Source organism: Engystomops pustulosus, chromosome 11, assembly GCF_040894005.1.
Source record: "Engystomops pustulosus chromosome 11, aEngPut4.maternal, whole genome shotgun sequence".
Lineage (NCBI taxonomy): Eukaryota > Metazoa > Chordata > Amphibia > Anura > Leptodactylidae > Engystomops > Engystomops pustulosus.
In genome coordinates, this window is record NC_092421.1 from 17,255,297 (window position 1) to 17,277,116 (window position 21,820).

The 21,820-nt window shown below is 43.2% G+C and overlaps 1 protein-coding gene across 1 annotated transcript in view; it reads left to right on the forward strand.

The window, feature by feature from the left end:
• PCDH15 (protocadherin related 15) overlaps window positions 1-21,820 on the forward strand; it is a 934,666-nt gene that overhangs the window by 782,617 nt on the left and 130,229 nt on the right. Inside the window, exon 26 of the mRNA XM_072131129.1 lies at window positions 2,727-2,867. Within this exon, the coding sequence (XP_071987230.1) occupies window positions 2,727-2,867 (141 nt within the window). The remainder of the gene's footprint in view (window positions 1-2,726; window positions 2,868-21,820) is intronic.

Genomic DNA, 21,820 nt, shown 5'->3' on the forward strand with positions numbered 1-21,820 from the left:
CTGCTTTATTTATGAGTAGAAGTGTAGCTCTCTCTATGGTCTTTATATATATTTTATGAAATACAGATTATCTATTAACCTTGCCGTTACTTCATTTTATACATAACATTTTTCTAGCTTATGCAAAATAACTCCCCTGAATATTTTTGTCATGCTTTCTTACATGAGGGAATGATGTATGCTACGCGCTCTCAGGAAGAGTTGTCATTGTTTAATGGAAACAATCCCACGAGATGAGTCGGAAAAGGGAGGCAGGAAAAATGCAGAGAATAAGAGATAAAAAGAAAATTTACAACTGGGAAAAGTCATTCACATATAAAATAAAGAGAGCGGGTTTGCACATACACGCCAGAAATGATTAATGTTACCATCTTCTTTCTAGGAGTGTTGTGACATTTAATTGAATAGAAATCCCAGTGAACCAAGGTTCATTCAACACTGAAAGCTTTATTATTTGTATTGTTTTGCATAGAAAAAAAGCCTGAAATGACTTTTCTTCTGGAGATCCGAGTCACCTGGCAATTAGCCTTGTAATCTTCAAAGTCATTTTAGCATCTATTGCAGCAGGACTTCTGACTGACAGTAAACTACACTAGGTTTTTGTAATTGCCTACAGGTTAAAATGGACTAAATTCTAGAAAACTGATTTTTTTTTTCCTTCTTCTGAAGCTATAGACGGTATACTCTCTCCTAAACCAATTAAAAAACATTAAAGACCTGTTTGCTGGATTGAGCCCAAACTGAGATCAGTGTTTTATATTGTTCTTCTCCTATGATTTTCAACTATTTACAGTTTATCCCGAGTTGGTATACAATGGTGTAAAAGATATGTTTAACGTACCCAACATTAGATGCCAGTTTCTGTATGCACTACTCCTGTTACCGGCCGAGGAGTTAGGAGACGGCCGGTAATGTCAAAGCAGGAGCAGGGATAGAGCGGGGCGTGTGCTCGCTCCTAGCTCCTCGGCCAGGAGCAGGAGTAGGCTTACAGCAAGTGGGTGTTATAAATTATAATCCGGGGGAAGCCGGGAGGCGCTCAGGCTTTTTCTCCTTTCTTCCTACTTTAGCAGTAAGTAGTTATCAGCTTTTCCTCCTTTACAACAGCTGAAATTTACGCGTCATCAGTCTGCATCAGAATACTGGAGTATTTTGTGCCAAAAACCTGCCTGGAATGTCCCACATCTAATAGGGGTTTAAGACCATTTTTAGATACTTTTGTGCATGACAAAGGAGGTGTTATATTGTACATGGGATGTGGCTTTCTGACAAAAATCTGTGCAGGAAAATAAAATTGTATGAATTTTGCACATTAAACTAGACCAACTACCAGATGGTGCAAAGTAAGACTTCAGTGACAAACTACACCAGATGCATTAACCAGCAGGGATAAACCTGGCACAGCAGACCGTTTAGTCATACACTACAATGTGCGACACTTAAAAAAAAAAAAAAAAAAATCTCCCATTGTTTCTCTTAATTGTTTAATTAAATAAATGACACAGTCCCTTAAATTTGAGACTGTCCCTTTCCCAAACACCAAAATTGCAAAATATTTCCATGATAACATGTTTACTTTAATGCTATATAAAATAAATTGTTTCTAGTAATAAGACTCAAATAATAATTTCTATAATGCAGAGAAAATAATTTATAATTAGGAATTTTTTTAGGAAATATATTGGATCTCCCACCAATTGGATCACCTCCCAAGAGCCAAATCTCATAGGTCATCTAAATTGCCATGCTGCATGAGAATGAGTAATTGACCACAGCCCACCCAATATCATCTATTTCCTGGAAGCTCCAATGTTAAAAGGGTTGGCCTCATGTTTTTTGTAATGTGTATGTAATTGTGGGTGCAGAATATTGAAGGACATCTACCACCAGGATGAAAGACTGTATGCAACTGAGCCTGAGAGGCTCCAGGCTCCATAGATGTTAATGGAGCCTGAAGTCCCTCCAGCTCATTTGCATACAACCTTTACTCCTGGTGGTAGATGTTCTTTAATATCCTGCGCCCATGATATGTAAAGTGAAGCCTCCTGTCTTTTACCTCATCAGGACGAGATTCCTGACAATAAAATGGCTGCAGACGGAGGGTCATGTGATCTCCAACTGCCCATGAACAATCGTTCTGGATCGTGATCTTATAGTCATAAATACTATCATAAGGTCCTGGCAGTGCAATTGCTCATGGACAAATCGAGATCACATAACCCTCCATCTGCAAGACAGGAATGTCTGGCTGATGAGATAAAAGGCAGGAGACTTTACTTTACATACAAGAAATCAGAGCAGAACTTTTAATAGATGTATATTGATAAACGCCTTAATATCCTGCACACATGTTATAAAAAATGTGAAGTAAAGTGGCCAACCCCTTTAATGATAGTATCTGATACGTCACAATTCTATTATCAAAGTAATAGACACATTTAAATTATTTGAGAAAAGTTAACATACTGTCATTCTCCAATAGGCATAGTCCTCATGTCTAGAATCCAATATCGTAGTTTCGGGGCTGTATTTTAAGTTCTGACCCTCATGTGACCCCTGCCTAAGAGAGGCAACATTTTGGATTTACAAAATAAATAAAAATTGTTGACTTCTAGTTTATATTTTGGTCATGCAAAGATGGGATTAATCATTTGGTGACTTGATTTCCTCCTATCTTTGATCTATATTTATTTTTAAATAATCTTCTTAAACCTTTCCCCTCGTTGCAGGTGTATTTGCCATTGATAACATCACAGGGGTTATCTCCGTCATAAAGCCACTGGACTATGAAAATACAACAAGCTATGAACTCAGAATTCAAGCCGATTCTATGCAAGTGGCTAGATTTAATCTACGAGCAGCCTCTAAAAGTAAGTTCCAGATCATTTACTGTGAAAGTGATGTTTCTCTTCATAAATTTCAGACCATTTTTTCCAGATACGGACATTCTCGTCGCAGCGAGGACAGTATGCCCTGACTTGTATGTGATTATATCCCATTTTTTTTAAACTTCAGACAAATATATTTTCAAAAGTACAGGAAAGGACCGAATTTATCTCTCTGTTGTTGCAGTTATAAAGTTTCAGCTAACTTATTGTAGCCTGTGAATATGTCCTCTCCATCTTATTTATTTACCATCTGTTTACCGGTAGTCTAAAATATAGTAGAAGATTTAGTCAGCCTGGGAGAGACCTATTATCTTCCAGGGGAATTTTATTTCCATTTTACATCCTTATATGTTTTCATGTATAAATGATTTTATCGAGCCCTGTCAATTAAGAAAGCTTAAGTGTGACCCTTCTGTGTGTGTTTGTGGCGCAAGTGCTGATTACCAGATGTAACTCTACTTACTATCCTGAAAGCAATGTTTATATAAAAATGCCATACAAATGGACAAGAGAAGGCAAGAGAGCAAATATAAATCTTTAGGAAATACCCAATACCATTAACCTCTTAAAAGGGGTATTCCCACCAAGACAAGTTTCAAGAAAGTCCTCAGGATAACAAAATAACACATTCTCTAATTCACTGTCATTAACAAAAATAAAGCATTTCACAGATAATTCCAACCTGTCTCTATCAGTCCTAGTGTACACAATTTCAGTTGCCCCTAGACACGACCCTGTAACTTCTGACTTGGGGTCGTCAGCCATATTTGTTTTCTGTCTGACGACTGTGGAGCTGAGATTCTGTCTCTTTCTGCTCCTTGTCTCTAGGATGGAGCTCTCACACTGATACACATACACTGACTTCCTCCCGGCAGCAGCATGAGGAGTCTAAGGCTACAGACAGATAAGTTATTTATCCATGGAGGGGGAGGAAGGCACAGCAGATATAGTGTGTTGTGGAATAGCAATGATGTAGGAGAGCTAACTGCCATTGTGTGTAATAGGCATCTTATCCTCTCTGATCTGTCTCATCTCTCTATTTGTCAGATACTTTTAAATGTTCAGAAGGTTAATTGAAGTGTATATAAGTTCCTGTGCCAGCTGCACACAACAGGTTCCTAAGTCCACCACTGGGACTAGGGATAAGCAGCTTCTATTAATGTCTTCGGGACAGCAGCTTACAGCGAGCCCGTTCATGTTTTCCTATGCATGCCACTTGCGACCGCAACTAAAGCCGAGCATCTGGCAGGTTGCTTTATTTATCTACAAATCCCTCTGAAGAGTCTATTTTGACGAAACGCGTCAGGGTATACGGTGTTTTTTAGGGGGCATGCTTTGACTTTACAGGGTCAGTTGTGGACTGTCCTTGTAAGGGCAGGAGTCAATTGGGGTACTATAGGGACAGATGTCCACTTGTCACCCCTAACCTCCGGCCCGAATGATCCTTTTGGCGTCAGAATCACGGTAAGAGTGTTATTGTTTCTGATATTGACGTCCAAATTCACACCGAGACCTGTGAGGATACGGCACTCAATAAGGTTTAAATTGTTTTGTCCTTTTTTTTTTCCTTACATCATACCAATAGCACATGTTACTTTGGTGCGGTTTTATGTGTACTAAATAAAAGTTACATTTTAGCATAATTCTACTCCTATATACCCCTATTTAGCTTGTTTTCTGAAGTGTATATAAACCTGAATCCTGATAATCTAAGCACATTATCAACACATAGCATCTCATAGCACAGAGGGATCATGAAGTGTCTGCTTTGAGATTCCCCACCCACACTCTGGAATGTTACACTGACCATAAACAAGTGATAGGCGTTGAAACAGCAATAAAACTGAGTAAAATTGTAAAGTAAGGAGTCTATGCAATCTCCAGTCCATACATGTACGTCAGTATTTGGCAACAGACCCCATTCCCTGGCAAACATGTGCGGTGAAATGCAGGAAGGGGTTAAAGAGGGTTTACAGCAGTGTTGTTGACTGATCTCCAGTGCTCTAGATTGCTGGTCAGTGGGGGTCTCCAGGATCTACACCAATCATTTTGCTAAATGAAAAATGTGGTCCTGTACTGGTATTATTAAATGTTGATAACTGGATGCAAACAAATGGGGGGGGGGGGGGCTACAAATGGGAGTGTGCCTGTGTTACCAGTGGCAATCCATGGCAAAAAAAAAAAAAAACATTTTTGAAAAAGTTATTGGTGACATCCAGTTGTCAATTTATTTGTAAACTTCTAGCAACAGTGGAGCAACATAAAAATAAGTCATAAGTAGTGATGCTCTAGAATTGTTATTTTAAATAAAATACAAGTAAAATAGGCGTGCATAGGGCAGTAAAAAGGTAATCTTTGAAGAAATTATTTAAATCTAAATTAATTAGTATATTATAGAAACAATATAGAGCTCTACCAAGGACAGAAATGTAAGACTCCACTTAATATCTGTACTTGTTAAACAGAGCATTGGCATAAAACATAAATATTGGCCATAAATGTAAATTTTAGAATTAATCTATTCAATACTTAAAAGAAATTAATTTCTGCCTATAGAACGGTTTGGAGATCCAAGGATTTATGTGATCTGGACATGAAAGGAAATTAAAAAAAATAATAAAAAAAAACACCTGGAAATACTTACCTGCGCTCGTATTCATCTTGATCAAGACTTCATCTTGATCTTGACTCGTCGGGATCACATAGAAAATAAACTTATAATTAGTCTGGAAAATGGTGACAAAATTATGCACGCCCCCTTGAGAGCATGGGGGAGGTAGGTGACATCACACATCTGGCGTGAATTTACACCCTTTGCGTGATGTCACCTCACTCTTTCCCAGTATAAGAGAGGGAGGTGGCAAGGGCGTGCATAATTAGCAGTCTGGAGCTCCGGACCTGTGCTGCTTAATAGAAGTTTATTTTCTAAGTGATCCTGGCAAGTCAAGTTAGTGAAGAACAGCGCCGGGATCAAGATGAAGACGAGCGCAGGTGAGTATTTGTAGGTGTTTTTTTTCTTTTTCTTAAATGATTGGTTTACTTTAAGTGGGTATACAATATAAATTCTACATTGTTTGCAGTGTAAGGTTTAATAAAAACTGCTGGTCAAAGATATAATAATTTTTTAATAATAATTTCATAGTCTATTTAAGGTTTTGATTACTTTGAGGGTGACAAGTATTGTCCATTCTATTCCCGATGCTGGTTAATATAAAGTAATTATTATTTTTGAGTGAATTTTAGATTGGAATGCATGTAAAATATTAATAATTTCATTTTAACATTATTTATTTGCATCAAATATGTAATTATTGGATTAATTACATACCGGTATATATTATGTTTGTGGAGTGAATTCTTGATATTTATCATTATGTTGAATAATTTGGTGTTTGGAATAATTTAGTATGAAAATTAAATATTGTAGATTCTATTATAAGTTACAGATTATATTTTAGTTAAATCTAGAGATGAGCGAACACTAAAATGCTCGGGTACTCGTTGTTCGAGACAAACTTTTCCCGATGCTCGAGTGCTCGTCTCGAATAACGAACCCCATTGAAGTCAATGGGAGACTCGAGCATTTTTCAAGGGGACCAAGGCTCTGCACAGGGAAGCTTGGCCAAACACCTGGGAACCTCAGAAAAGGATGGAAACACCACGGAAATGGACAGGAAACAGCAGGGGCAGCATGCATGGATGCCTCTGAGGCTGCCTAATCGCACCATTATGCCAAAATTATGGGCAACAGCATGGCCATGACAGAGTGACAGAATGAAGCTAGATAGCATCTAAAACATCCAATAATTGACCCTGACACTATAGGGGACGGCATGCAGAGGCAGCGGCAGCAGGCTAGAGAGTGGCATGGCGACATACCCTAAATGGACTCAGGCTTCAAACCAATGGGTGGCAGAGAGGAACCAAAGGAGGTGAGCAAGAAGCGCTCAAATAATATCGCTACATGATAAAAGTTTGCCAGTATATTTTGTGGATTACACAGCAGGGTGGCGACAAAGTTAACATGGAAGCCATGAAAACAACCCCAAATTCTGCCTGACACAGCTCGTTTGATAAGGGGACCATGTATGCTTACAGTTCATGCCAGTCGCTGCACTTGCTGCCAGTCTCCTTTCGAATAGTTTAAAATAATAATAACCCTCATCCATAAAGCTCTGTATAATGCTGCACCCCCCTACCTCTCCTCTCTTATCTCAGTCTATCGCCCAACCCGTGCTCTTAGATCCGCCAGTGATCTTAGATTAACCTCTACCCTAGTGCGGACCTCCCACTCGCGTCTCCAAGACTTCTCTAGAGCTGCACCAATTCTATGGAATGCTCTGCCCCGGACTATCAGACTAATACCTAACCTCCAAAGTTTCAAACGTGCTCTTAAAACCCATTTCTTTAGGCAAGCCTATAACACTCATTAACTGCATGAAGTTTTAACTCTTCTACTAACCCGTCCTGTGTCGTCCTCCCATCTGTTATCCAGCAACCAACAGGCACCAGACTTCTCTGCAGTCCCATTCACCCTGGACCTGGTATATAAGATGACGGCTGAGTGTTTCAAGCGACAGCAATTCCATTTATTATATTTTTTTCTATTCCCTAAGAAGAATGGCTTGACCATTAAATATTCTTTTACCTCGTGTTACCCCATCATCTTCATAAACCGTAAGCTCTGGCGAGCAGGGACCTCACTCCTGTTGTTCCATACAAATGTTGTGCTCTGTTACATTACATTTGTATTTGTTTCCTATGATTTGTAAAGCGCTGCAGAATATGATGACGCTATATAAATAAAGATTATTATTATTATGGAGGCAGTGAACTAGTAGTAGATTAAAGGTGCTGCAACTATGTTAGTTGGATCTTGTGATGGAGCTGGCGCTCTGCAGCCAGGCGAGCTTTCGCCAATCCAAGCCCCTGTTTCTAGGCTACTCCCCAAACAGCACTTCTAAGAACCTTTTGTATAAGATCAAGTGTAGTAGCGTTCTTATAAGTTTAGGATATGCCGGGTGAGGGGAATGTAAACAGATGCGCAAGAAGCGCTGAAATAATATCCCTAAATGGTAAAAGTTTGCCAGTATATTTTGTGGATTACACAGCAGGGTGGCGACAAAGTTAACAACTTTGATGTGGAATGCCCTGTAATAGCTCTTGGGCGGTGTGCCTTTTATCGCCTAGGCTCAGCAGTTTCAGCACCGCCTGCTGTCGCTTAGCGACGGCACTGCTGCTGTGCCTAGAGCTACCGACTGATGGCGCCATGCCCACGGATGGTAATTCGGAGGAGGAGGAGGTGGAGGAGGGGTGGGAGGAGGTATAGTAGGCCTTTGAGACCTGGACCGAGGTAGGCCCCGCAATTCTCTGCGTCGCCAGTATATGAGCAGCCCCAGGGTCAGACTCGGTCCCAGCCTGCACCAAGTTAAGTGTAGTAGCGTTCTTATAAGTTTGGGATATGGCGGGTGAGGGGAATGTAAACAGATGCGCAAGAAGCGCATGATGCGCATGGAGCTGGCGCTCCGCTGCCAGGCGAGCTTTCGCCAATCCAAGCCCCTGTCTCTAGGCTACTCCCCAAACAGCACTTCTAAGAACCTTTTGTATAAGATCAAGTGTAGTAGCGTTCTTATAAGTTTAGGATATGCCGGGTGAGGGGAATGTAAACAGATGCGCAAGAAGCGCTGAAATAATATCCCTAAATGGTAAAAGTTTGCCAGTATATTTTGTGGATAACACAGCAGGGTGGCGACAAAGTTAACAACTTTGATGTGGAATCCATGAAAACAACCCAAATTTCTGCCTGACACACCTCGTTTGATAAAGGGACGATGTATGGAGGCAGCTATATGGACGACTTTTGGAGGTAGCAATGGAGACAACGTGTGGAGGCTGCTATGGAGACAATTTAATTTGGATAGTGCCTGTATGTGGCAGTCCCAAACATTTTTCAAACCAGAGGAGCAGGTAGGTGGCCCTCCAGTAAAATGGAATAGATTGAGTGCCTGTATGTGGCAGTCCCAAAAATGTTTCAAACCAGAGGAGCAGGTAGGTGGCCCTCCAGTAAAATGGAATAGATTGAGTGCCTGTATGTGGCAGTCCCAAAAATTCTTCAAACCAGAGGAGCAGGTAGGTGGCCCTCCAGTAAAATGGAATAGATTGAGTGCCTGTATGTGGCAGTCCCAAAAATTGTTCAAACCAGAGGAGCAGGTAGGTGGCCCTGCAGTAAAATGGAATAGATTGAGTGCCTGTATGTGGCAGTCCCAAAAATGTTTCAAACCAGAGGAGCAGGTAGGTGGCCCTCCAGTAAAATGGAATAGATTGAGTGCCTGTATGTGGCAGTCCCAAAAATTGTTCAAACCAGAGGAGCAGGTAGGTGGCCCTGCAGTAAAATGGAATAGATTGAGTGCCTGTATGTGGCAGTCCCAAAATGTTTCAAACCAGAGGAGCAGGTAGGTGGCCCTCCAGTAAAATGGAATAGATTGAGTGCCTGTATGTGGCAGTCCCAAAAAATGTTCAAACCAGAGGAGCAGGTAGGTGGCCCTGCAGTAAAATGGAATAGATTGAGTGCCTGTATGTGGCAGTCCCAAAAATTCTTCAAACCAGAGGAGCAGGTAGGTGGCCCTCCAGTAAAATGGAATAGATTGAGTGCCTGTATGTGGCAGTCCCAAAAATTCTTCAAACCAGAGGAGCAGGTAGGTGGCCCTCCAGTAAAATGGAATAGATTGAGTGCCTGTATGTGGCAGTCCCAAAAATTTTTTAAAACAGAGGACCGGGTAGGTGGCACTCCAGAAAAATGGAATAGATTGAGTGCCTGTATGTGGCACTCACAAAAATTGTTTCAAACAGAGGACCGGGTAGGTGGCCCTCCAGAAAAATTAAATGCATGAAGTACTATAGCAAGAGCCAGTGGGCCCTGTCAAAAAATAGCCATTTTCCTCTGCTTTACTGTACAAAGAGGAGGAGAAGGAGGAAAATGAGGAGGAGGAGGAGGAGTGGATCAATTATTCAGGTTGAGCTTCCTTCACCTGGTGGAGATTGGAAATTCTGAGAAATCCAGCCTTTATTCATTTTAATAAGCGTCAGCCTGTCAGCGCTGTCAGTCGACAGGCGTGTACGCTTATCGGTGATGATGCCACCAGCTGCACTGAAAACCCGCTCGGACAAGACGCTAGCGGCAGGGCAGGCAAGAACCTCCAAGGCGTACAGCGCCAGTTCGTGCCACATGTCCAGCTTTGAAACCCAGTAGTTGTAGGGAGCTGTGTGATCATTTAGGACGATGGTATGGTCAGCTACGTACTCCCTCACCATCTTTCTGTAAAGATCAGCCCTACTCTGCCGAGACTGGGGACAGGTGACAGTGTCTTGCTGGGGTGACATAAAGCTGGCAAAAGCCTTGTAAAGCGTACCCTTGCCAGTGCTGGACAAGCTGCCTGCTCGCCTACTCTCCCTCGCTACTTGTCCCGCAGAACTACGCACTCTGCCGCTAGCGCTGTCAGAAGGGAAATACTGTTTCAGCTTGTGCACCAGGGCCTGCTGGTATTCATGCATTCTCACACTCCTTTCCTCTGCAGGGATGAGAGTGGAAAGATTTTGCTTGTACCGTGGGTCCAGGAGAGTGAACACCCAGTAATCGGTGCTGGAATAAATTCTTTGAACGCGAGGGTCACGGGATAGGCAGCCTAGCATGAAATCTGCCATATGCGCCAGAGTACCAACGCGTAAGAATTCACTCCCCTCACTGGCCTGACTGTCCATTTCCTCCTCCTCCAACTCCTCCAACTCCTCTTCTTCTGCCCATACACGCTGAACAGTGAAGGACTCAACAATGGTCCCCTCTTGTGTCTCGCCAACATTCTCCTCCTCTTCCTCCTCATCCTCCTCCACCTCCACCTCCTCCGATATGCGCTGAGAAACAGACCTCAGGGTGCTTTGGCTATCAACAAGGGAATATTCTTCCCCCGTCTCTTGTGACGAGCGCAAAGCTTCCGACTTCATGCTGACCAGAGAGTTTTTCAACAGGCCAAGCAGCGGGATGGTGAGGCTGATGATGGCGGCATCGCCACTGACCATCTGTGTTGACTCCTCAAAGTTACTCAGCACCTGACAGATATCAGACATCCACGTCCACTCCTCATTGTAGACTTGAGGAAGCTGACTGACCTGACTACCAGTTCTGGTGGAAGTTGACATCTGGCAGTCTACAATCGCTCTGCGCTGCTGGTAAACTCTGGATAACATGGTCAGAGTTGAATTCCACCTCGTGGGCACGTCGCACAACAGTCGGTGAGCGGGCAGTTGGAGGCGGCGCTGCGCTGCCCTGAGAGTGGCAGCATCTGGGCTGGACTTCCTGAAATGCGCACAGATGCGGCGCACCTTCGTGAGCAAATCAGACAGATTGGGGTATGTCTTGAGGAAACGCTGCACTATCAGATTTAACACATGGGCCAGGCATGGCACATGTGTCAGTCTGCCGAGTTGCAGAGCCGCCACCAGGTTACGGCCGTTGTCACACACAACCATTCCCGGCTTGAGGTTCAGCGGTGCCAGCCACAGATCAGTCTGCGCCGTGATGCCCTGTAATAGCTCTTGGGCGGTGTGCCTTTTGTCGCCTAGGCTCAGCAGTTTGAGCACCGCCTGCTGTCGCTTAGCGACGGCACTGCTGCTGTGCCTAGAGCTACCGACTGATGGCGCCGTGCCCACGGATGGTAGTTCGGAGGAGGAGGTGGAGGAGGGGTGGGAGGAGGAGGAGGCATAGTAGGCCTGAAACACCTGGACCGAGGTAGGCCCCGCAATCCTCGGCGTCGGCAGTATATGAGCAGCCCTAGGGTCAGACTCGGTCCCAGCCTCCACCAAGTTAACCCAATGTGCCGTCAGCGATATATAGTGGCCCTGCCCGGCAGCACTCGTCCACGTGTCCGTGGTCAGGTGGACCTTGTCAGAAACGGCGTTGGTCAGGGCACGGATGATGTTGTCTGACACGTGCTGGTGCAGGGCTGGGACGGCACATCGGGAAAAGTAGTGGCGGCTGGGGACCGAATACCGAGGGGCGGCCGCCGCCATGAGGTTGCGAAAGGCCTCGGTCTCTACTAGCCTATAGGGCAGCATCTCCAGGCTAAGCAATCTGGAGATGTGCACATTAAGGGCTTGGGCGTGCGGGTGGGTTGCACTATATTTGCGTTTCCGCTCCAGCGTCTGGGGTATGGAGAGCTGAACGCTGGTGGATGCTGTGGAGGATCGTGGAGGCGACGATGGGGTTTTTGTGCCAGGGTCCTGGGCAGGGGGCTGACTAGCAGCTGACACAGGGGAAGGAGCAGTGGTGTGCACGGCCGGAGGTGAACGGGCTTGTTGCCACTGAGTGGGGTGCTTAGCATTCATATGCCTGCGCATACTGGTGGTAGTTAAGCTAGTAGTGGTGGAACCCCTGCTGAGCCTGGTTTGGCAAATGTTGCACACCACAGTCCGTCGGTCATCCGGTGTTTCCTTAAAGAACCTCCACACTTCTGAAGATCTAGCCCTCGCCGCAAGAGCCCTCACCACGGGAGCTTCACTAGTTGACAGTGGCGCTGATGCACCAGCTCTGGCCCTGCCTCTCCGTCTGGCCCCACCACTGCCTCTTCCAACCTGTTCAGGTCGAGGACTCTCCTCCGTCTCAGAAGCACTGTGTTCACCCGGCCTCTCAACCCAGCTTGGGTCTGTCACCTCATCATCCTCCGATCCCTCAGTCTGCTCCCCCCTCGGACTTCCTGCCCTGACAACAACTTCCCCACTGTCTGACAACCGTGTCTCCTCATCGTCGGACACCTCTTTACACACTTCCACTACGTCAAGAAGGTCATCATCACCCACAGACTGTGACTGGTGGAAAACCTGGGCATCGGAAAATTGCTCAGCAGCAACCGGACAAGTGGTTTGTGACTGTGGGAAGGGTCCAGAAAACAGTTCCTCAGAGTATGCCGGTTCAAATGGCAAATTTTCCTGGGAGGGGGCAGACTGGGGGGGAGGAGGCTGAGGTGCAGGAGCTGGAGGAGTGGGGATTTCGGTGACATGGGTGGACTGCGTGGAAGACTGACTGGTGGTGGACAAATTGCTCGAAGCATTGTCAGCAATCCACGACATCACCTGTTCGCACTGTTCTGGCCTCAACAGTGCTCTACCACGAGTCCCAGTAACTTCAGACATGAACCTAGGGAGTGTAGCTCTGCGGCGTTCCCCTGCTCCCTCATCAGCAGGTGGTGTCTCACCCCGCCCAGGACCACGGCCTCTGACCCCTGCAGTAGTTGGACGCCCACGTCCCCGCCCTCGTCCTCTACCCCTAGCCCTCGGGTTAAACATTTTTAAAATGAGAGTTATAACTTTTTTTTTTTTTTACTTCTTTTTGGTTTTTTTTGTGTTTTTTTTTTTTTTTGTGTTTTTTGTTTTTTTTTGAGTTTTTAAAACCAAACAATCCTATCCTATTGCTATGGCTATTTTCTAGCCAAGTATCAAAGGAAGCACACTACTATGCCAGATGAGATGACACTGAGTTAGTGCCTAATAGAAATCCAACCCCTACTGAATTTTGCCACTTCGGCCTTTGCTATGGATATGTGCGCCACTAAGCGCAGAACACAGCGGTCGCAAGTCTCACTACAAATTGCTCAGAATTGGCAAGTACATGCACTGCAGAAACTACAGCCACCAGCAGATCAACCAGAAATCAAATATATAGAACGCTACTGTAGGCTTCAAGAAGCTGTTTGTATTCTCCTATGGCTATTTTCTAGCCAAGTATCAAAGGAAGCACACTACTATGCCAGATGAGATGACACTGAGTTATTGCCTAATAGAAATCCAACCCCTACTGAATTTTCCCACTTCGGCCTTTGCTATGGATATGTGCGCCACTAAGCGCAGAACACAGCGGTCGCAAGTCTCACTACAAATTGCTCAGAATTGGCAAGTACATGCACTGCAGAAACTACAGCCACCAGCAGATCAACCAGAAATCAAATATATAGAACGCTACTGTAGGCTTCAAGAAGCTGTTTGTATTCTCCTATGGCTATTTTCTAGCCAAGTATCAAAGGAAGCACACTACTATGCCAGATGAGATGACACTGAGTTATTGCCTAATAGAAATCCAACCCCTACTGAATTTTCCCACTTCGGCCTTTGCTATGGATATGTGCGCCACTAAGCGCAGAACACAGCGGTCGCAAGTCTCACTACAAATTGCTCAGAATTGGCAAGTACATGCACTGCAGAAACTACAGCCACCAGCAGATCAACCAGAAATCAAATATATAGAACGCTACTGTAGGCTTCAAGAAGCTGTTTGTATTCTCCTATGGCTATTTTCTAGCCAAGTATCAAAGGAAGCACACTACTATGCCAGATGAGATGACACTGAGTTATTGCCTAATAGAAATCCAACCCCTACTGAATTTTCCCACTTCGGCCTTTGCTATGGATATGTGCGCCACTAAGCGCAGAACACAGCGGTCGCAAGTCTCACTACAAATTGCTCAGAATTGGCAAGTACATGCACTGCAGAAACTACAGCCACCAGCAGATCAACCAGAAATCAAATATATAGAACGCTACTGTAGGCTTCAAGAAGCTGTTTGTATTCTCCTATGGCTATTTTCTAGCCAAGTATCAAAGGAAGCACACTACTATGCCAGATGAGATGACACTGAGTTATTGCCTAATAGAAATCCAACCCCTACTGAATTTTCCCACTTCGGCCTTTGCTATGGATATGTGCGCCACTAAGCGCAGAACACAGCGGTCGCAAGTCTCACTACAAATTGCTCAGAATTGGCAAGTACATGCACTGCAGAAACTACAGCCACCAGCAGATCAACCAGAAATCAAATATATAGAACGCTACTGTAGGCTTCAAGAAGCTGTTTGTATTCTCCTATGGCTATTTTCTAGCCAAGTATCAAAGGAAGCACACTACTATGCCAGATGAGATGACACTGAGTTATTGCCTAATAGAAATCCAACCCCTACTGAATTTTCCCACTTCGGCCTTTGCTATGGATATGTGCGCCACTAAGCGCAGAACACAGCGGTCGCAAGTCTCACTACAAATTGCTCAGAATTGGCAAGTACATGCACTGCAGAAACTACAGCCACCAGCAGATCAACCAGAAATCAAATATATAGAACGCTACTGTAGGCTTCAAGAAGCTGTTTGTATTCTCCTATGGCTATTTTCTAGCCAAGTATCAAAGGAAGCACACTACTATGCCAGATGAGATGACACTGAGTTAGTGCCTAATAGAAATCCAACCCCTACTGAATTTTCCCACTTCGGCCTTTGCTATGGATATGTGTGCCACTAAGAGCTAAACACAACGGTAGCAAGTCCCCCTGCTAATTCCTCACAAAATGGTAATAGATGCAAATTAAAATAAAAAAAGTAGAACGTTATTGTAGCCCTAAGAAGGGCTGTTGGGTTCTTTGAGAATCACTCCTGCCTAACAGTAAGCTAATAGAACACCCTAACGCTTTCCCTGACCAGCAGCAGCTCTCTCCCTAGCGGCATCCAGAGACAGAATGATCCGAGCAGCGCGGCCAGCGGCTAGTCTATCCCAGGGTCACCTGATCTGGCCAGCCAACCACTGCTATCGACGTGTAAGGGTACCACGTCATGCTGGGTGGAGTACAGAGTCTCCTGGCTTGTGATTGGCTCTGTTTCTGGCCGCCAAAAAGCAAAACGGCGGGAGCTGCCATTTTCTCGAGCGGGCGAAGTATTCGTCCGAGTAACGAGCAGTTTCGAGTACCCTAATGCTCGACCGAGCATCAAGCTCGGACGAGCATGTTCGCTCATCTCTAGTTAAATCCCATTTAACTAGCAAAACAAGGTAAGTTATTATCTACTAAGGACCAAATTAGTTGTCAATGTGTTACAAGGACATCATTGAGATTTGGATTGGATATAATTAAAGGGGTTTTTCCATGAACAAAAGTTAGGACCACAGGATAGGGCCTAACTTGCTGATCAGTGGGTGTCGGTGATGAGACCCCCACAGATCACAAAACGAGGGGTCCGATGGAGGTGATGGGACCCCATAGGTCACTCCATCAGACTAATGGAGCAGACGGCCGTGCATGACCGTTCTGCTCCATTAATCTCTATGGAGCTGACAGAGATCTCCGAACGCAGTGATTAATGGAGTACATATAGAACTGTCATGAGCGGCCATCTGCTTCATTAGTCTGACGGAGGGATGAGGGGTCCCATCACCTCCGTCAGACCCCTCGTTTTGTGATTTGTGGAGGTCTCATCACTGAGAACCCCACTGATAAGCAAGTTAGGTGCTATCCCGTGGGGTTATTTCAATGATTTATAGGGATAAGAAACAATAAGCCGATACAGCTCACCCCTCTCCAGGCTGTGGCCTCCACCATGCACAGAAGTAAACCAGCTTGAATAGCAGGGTAGTCCAATAGGAAAAGTATAGGCAGATTTCTAGCACCAGTTCAATTCTTTCTTCTAATGCATTAAAACACATTGGCCTAGATTTATAAAACATTATGCAAACTGCAGTATACATCACTGATGTGAAGGGTGCACCAGATAGTTCAATAATACCGCATGGTGTTTAATTATCGGCCCCAATCGACACTGCTATGGGAATTGTGCACCTTTTTCTTTTTGGTGCACTTACATTATACAATTCTTTTAAGTCTCAGTAATACATTTTTTGCAGACTGTAGTCACTAGCACGACCCTTTAAGTGCACTAAGTGTCGGGCAAAGTGCAGCTACATGTGCAAGCTTTAAAAATGTTCTTTTTAGTGCACAATTAGACCGAAAACTGGCACAAGCACATTCATATATGTGGGCCATTGACTTATTGTTCCAGAGTCTTTTGTGCGAGTTTGGCAGATCAGTACTGTGCGTGATCAGCACTATATTTAGTTTTATGGGAATAGCAGAGCACTAAAGATCTCAACCTTTCACTTACATATGGGCGGCACAGTGGCTGAGTGGATAGCACTTCTGCCTTGCAGCGCTGGGGCCTGAGTTCAAATCCCACCCAGGTCAACATCTGCAAAGAGTTTGTATGTTTTTTCCTTGTTTGTGTGGGTTTTCTCTGGGTACTCCGGTTTCCTCCCACACTCCAAAACATACTGTTAGGTTGTGAGCCCCGTGGGAACAGGGAGCAATTTGACATGCTTTGTGCAGCGCTGTGTAATCTGTAGGCGCCATATAAAGAATTATTATTATAATGGAAGATTTTAAGGTAAACCTCCGACGCAGGTGATAACTGGTCCTTAGAAGAAACATGTCATCAGGTTCCCACAGAAGTCTTCTCACTGTTTCCCACTCAGTATCTATTATAAAAATTCATATCTTTAGAAAATCAATTGTATAAAACTAGTTGGCAGCTTGCCAGCAGACTCGCCATCTTAAGAGATGAACGTGTGGCAAATTCTTCTTTCTGCACCTTTATTTATAAAGTTTTGCAATTGCCTTCAACCAACCTAACTTGGGTACCACTACAAGAAAAAAAAAATATTACAAAAAAAAAAAAAATGGATCCCAAAGGTAATAAAAAAAGTTATGAATTATGCCAAAAGAGTCATCAAATTATTTCCTTATTTTATCCCTTACTATCTAAAACCGGATTGGAAAGGAAATCACATTTAGCTTTAATTTATGTAGATCAAATAAGTAATGTGGGAACTAGTAAGTTTCCATGATTAAGGCTATGATGATGTATATTATGAAAATTCTGCTTACCCCATTTCAATTAAGTCAAGTTAATGGGCAAAAATAATTGAGTGGTACGCTGGTATTCCATTTTAATTTGCTTGCTTGGGCTAGCACGTATAAAGAACAATTTGCTATGCAAAGGATATTTTTTTTTGCTTTATAGCAGCTGCTGTAACTTTTCTCCATGCAGTTTTATCTTCGTATGAATATTTACTGGGAATATTAGTCATTCAGACACTGTAAAATATTCCTAATGCATGTATAGAATTTTCTCCACTTATACCACTAGGGTTTTTAGTGAAGGAAAAGTCGAAATTATTACTATTAATATTTATTTCTTCAGAGATAACACAAGCTATAACCATCAATAGATTATGGATGGGCTTTCATTAATAGTTATAGGGGTTTCTTAATAGCCACAAGTACTGTATCATAATCCATACAAGATGGATATAGCTGTATCGTACGGTGTGCAAATTCCCCCTATTGTGGCTATAAACTGGACATAAAAAAGTAAGAGAATGGCCTCTCTCTACAAAAGAATGTAGATAATGAATATTCAATAGGTGTGGATCCAGTTCTATTCTAGCCATAAGTGCTTATGCTCTCAGCGGGGAGAATGGAGAAGCCTCTTCAAGACACTGTTAGCCAGCCAGTGCCCCCCCAAGTATACAAGCAGCACCCCCTATATATCGCCAGACACTCCCCGTAGACAACCAGCCAGCCAGCCTGCCCCCCCCCCCCCCCGTATACAGCTGACCAGTCACCTGTCCAGCACTTTAAAATGATAAACAATGATGTACTCACCTTTCTGATGCTACCCCGCAGCTCCGCTGAAACAGTCCGGGCAGCAGTGACAGCTCCGTGTGCTGCCAGCTGGTTGCCGACGTCATAGTCTATGCAACGCCAGCAGCGCACGGAGCTGTTACTGCCAACTGGACTGTATTAGCTGCGCTGCGGGGGAGCGACGGAAAGGTGAGTACATGTTTTTATATGGTTTGACTGCCCTCATTAGCCCCGGTTTTATCGGCCCACTGGGATTTTTCCCTGTGGGTCATATGGTCAGTCCGCCTCTGGATAGGCCATCAAAAGAGCCACATCTGGCACCCATGTCTCAGCGGAACAAAAAACTTTAGACATAACATTAATCATCCCAGATCCATACTTATCTTGAAGTACAGAAGCCAGCAGTGATGCAACATCGAGAGATGTGGCCAACTGACGTGGGGACTCGAACACCACCAGCATATGTATGCAAACAGAGGCCAGTGGTAACAGCAAATGAAATGGCTGAAAACCAGAACAGAGATAGACCCCCCTCCCTTGAGTCAAATGTCAATAGTTTTGTGACCTGGCAAACCCTGGAATATTTAAAGCGTTATAAAAAGACCCACACAGGGACTTGAACATCCAGTCATTTGAGTGTCTAATAAGTAAAGCATAAGGACAGATTGGAGAAAGCTGTTAAATAAATATAAAAAATTATTTCAGTGTTGACCCACGTTTAAGGTGACTTGGGACCTGTAACAAGCTCCATCGGCAAGTGAAGACAAGTTTTTACTTGTAAAACAGACAGCAGTATATCTGTCAGTTCACCTCATTATTCTACACACTATCGGGTTGAAGCTCTGTCAATGGACTGCACAGTTGACATGAGTTGACAGATCGTGTGTCAAGGGACAACTTTGTTGCTTAACCTCCTCCATGTTTCTAATATTATTAGGCTGAATGATAAAAGATCTACAAAGAAGGATATTCAGCAACCAGCATTTGACAAAATAGTTTACAGTTTACGGAGGTGCACTATTATTTCACTGTACAAGGTTTAAGATGAATCTTTACTCTGTACAACAAGAGTCAAACGTAAACATGAATGAATGCTGGCATATTGGATGCAATCTTCTAGGGAGAATGCAAGACTTAATTTTGCACTCTGGGTATTTTTTGTGATTATAGGCTTTCACCCCTGAGGTTAATAATCAGTACAAATAATTTTTGCTGGTGGCTTGCATTAACAGAACGGAAATAAAATGTTGTGAGAATCAGTTGGAGGTAACCTTTAAAAGCACGCCGTACTACTTCTCAAATTATATAGCATTAGGTTTTGGCTACAACATGTGAACTTCTAAAAAGAAGACCAAAGTCCACCGAGTATCCCAAGGTTTTTAGTATATCATAGAATATTTTATTACGAAAAGATGTTTAATAACTAGGGGAGTCTCCAAATCTTAAACAACCAGCTACAAATGTAGCTTCAGATATCACTGATGCGTCATGGTCAGCTCATTCTTTGGGGCTACCAAAAAGAACCCATAAGATGCCAAAAGTTCCCTTCATGTTGGCCACCTTAAAGTGATTAATGAGGCCTCTGTTCTCCTGAATTATGAGGTTCTCCTTCTCTTGCTCCCCCAGCCCAGACATCACTTTACTAGGAGATGTCTACCAAACACGTTATTTTATGCCTTTATTGTGAGGTTTATTGTGACTGTGTTCAGGGGGCCCCAAATCACAGAAAACCCTCCACCCTTCCCAGGTGCAGGGAACTTACTGTGCACACAGGGCTGGATTATCACTGTTTGGGGGGGTCCACAAAATCAGTGGTCCCAAACTTCCTAGCGGCAGCCCTGCCCATGATTTCAAGCCATAAACTAGTCAATCTCTGTTCACAAATCTCAGAGAAAAGCTTAGGTAGCTCCTACAGACCAATAGTGATACGCAAAGAAGGTTTGTTCAGTTACTGGCCCACTAATACAGCAAGATACAGGATCGCATTCTTGTTCTCCTAGGAATCAAAGAGATTTTTCAATCTTTAGACAGCGATTACAAGAAAGCCCCCAGGGTCCAATCAGAGTCATCTCTGGTGGAACTAAACAACTGTAAATTCAGTATTTTGGATTATGTTACTTATAAAAGAAGAAAATAAAGCAAAAGTTGTCAGTCATTTTTCAGTTCGCTAGGCCCAAGGTCCGGTAATGACGTGGGGGTTAACCTTCTGGTGATGAAGTAGAGAAGACGCGAACAATAAATAATTCACTTAAACAAGCTCCAATATGAAAAGTTAAATAAAAGTTTCTTAATGCATCTGGGATCCAAGACTATTAGCGGCAGCAGACCTCTGCTGTTCCAAGTATTGGAAATGACTTCATATTTTCTACATGAAAAATTCTTTGAACTGATCTGTGGAGACAGATTAGGGTGATGTTTAGTGAAAGGTAATTAACCACAACAGTGACCGTTTATTTAGAAACAGATTAGCACAGCGGTCTGCATTAAGTATTTCCTATTTCTACACTGGATTTTTTTTTCAGCTCTGTACCTGAAGGACGTTTCAAATATTTAAGGCGATTAGTTTTTGTTCTTGGTTCATGTAATCATATTAAATGAAGAAAAAAAAATGAATAAATATTTTTTTTTTACAGCTAAAGTCTAAGCTTCAAAGTATTAATCTTCTTAGGCTTTTCAATGCAAAGTAAAAATGGTCCTTCAATTTGTTAAGTTTTTATGTATAGAATGCCATTAATATGCTTCAAAAGACACAAATTTGCAGCTCTAACATGAAGTGTGCTACTATATTTGTGTAATTGGAGGACAAGGGAAAGCCAGGTGCGCTCACCACCAGGTGCTCAATCCAGGAAAGGGTCTTTCACTCTCGTAGATAGACAGCAAAAGGTAAAGAAGTTGATTGGCACTCCCAGGCTCAGTTTAAAAAATATGTTGTCCAGCTTTATACATCTGGATGAATAAAGCTGGACAACATATTTTTTTAAACGGAGCCTCTGAGTGCCAATCAACTTCTTTACCTTTGATACTCTATTTGTGTGTCATGGCATGGAACAATATGCTACTAGAGCATATTGTATATAGACCAACATTCTATATAAATAATTTTGGCTGTGAATGTCGCTGGGTAAAGGAAAAGACTAGCCCTAATTATCTGCCACATGTGAATTCAGCCTTAAAAGTGCCACAGACCATGTTGCACCCTCAAAGATTACATTTAAAGGAAATAAAAATCAAGCGTGATAAACCAGGGACACTTTACTTATAGACCTAGGCACTGTGACTGTGGTAATGGTCTGATATTTTATAGATTTCCTTAAAGCAAAAGATAATCTCATAATATTTAATGATAAAAAAAGATATAGCTCCAACCTATAATTCTATAGTGTAGATCCAAATGAAGGGGAATAAAACACAAGAGAAGACTAATGTCAATTATC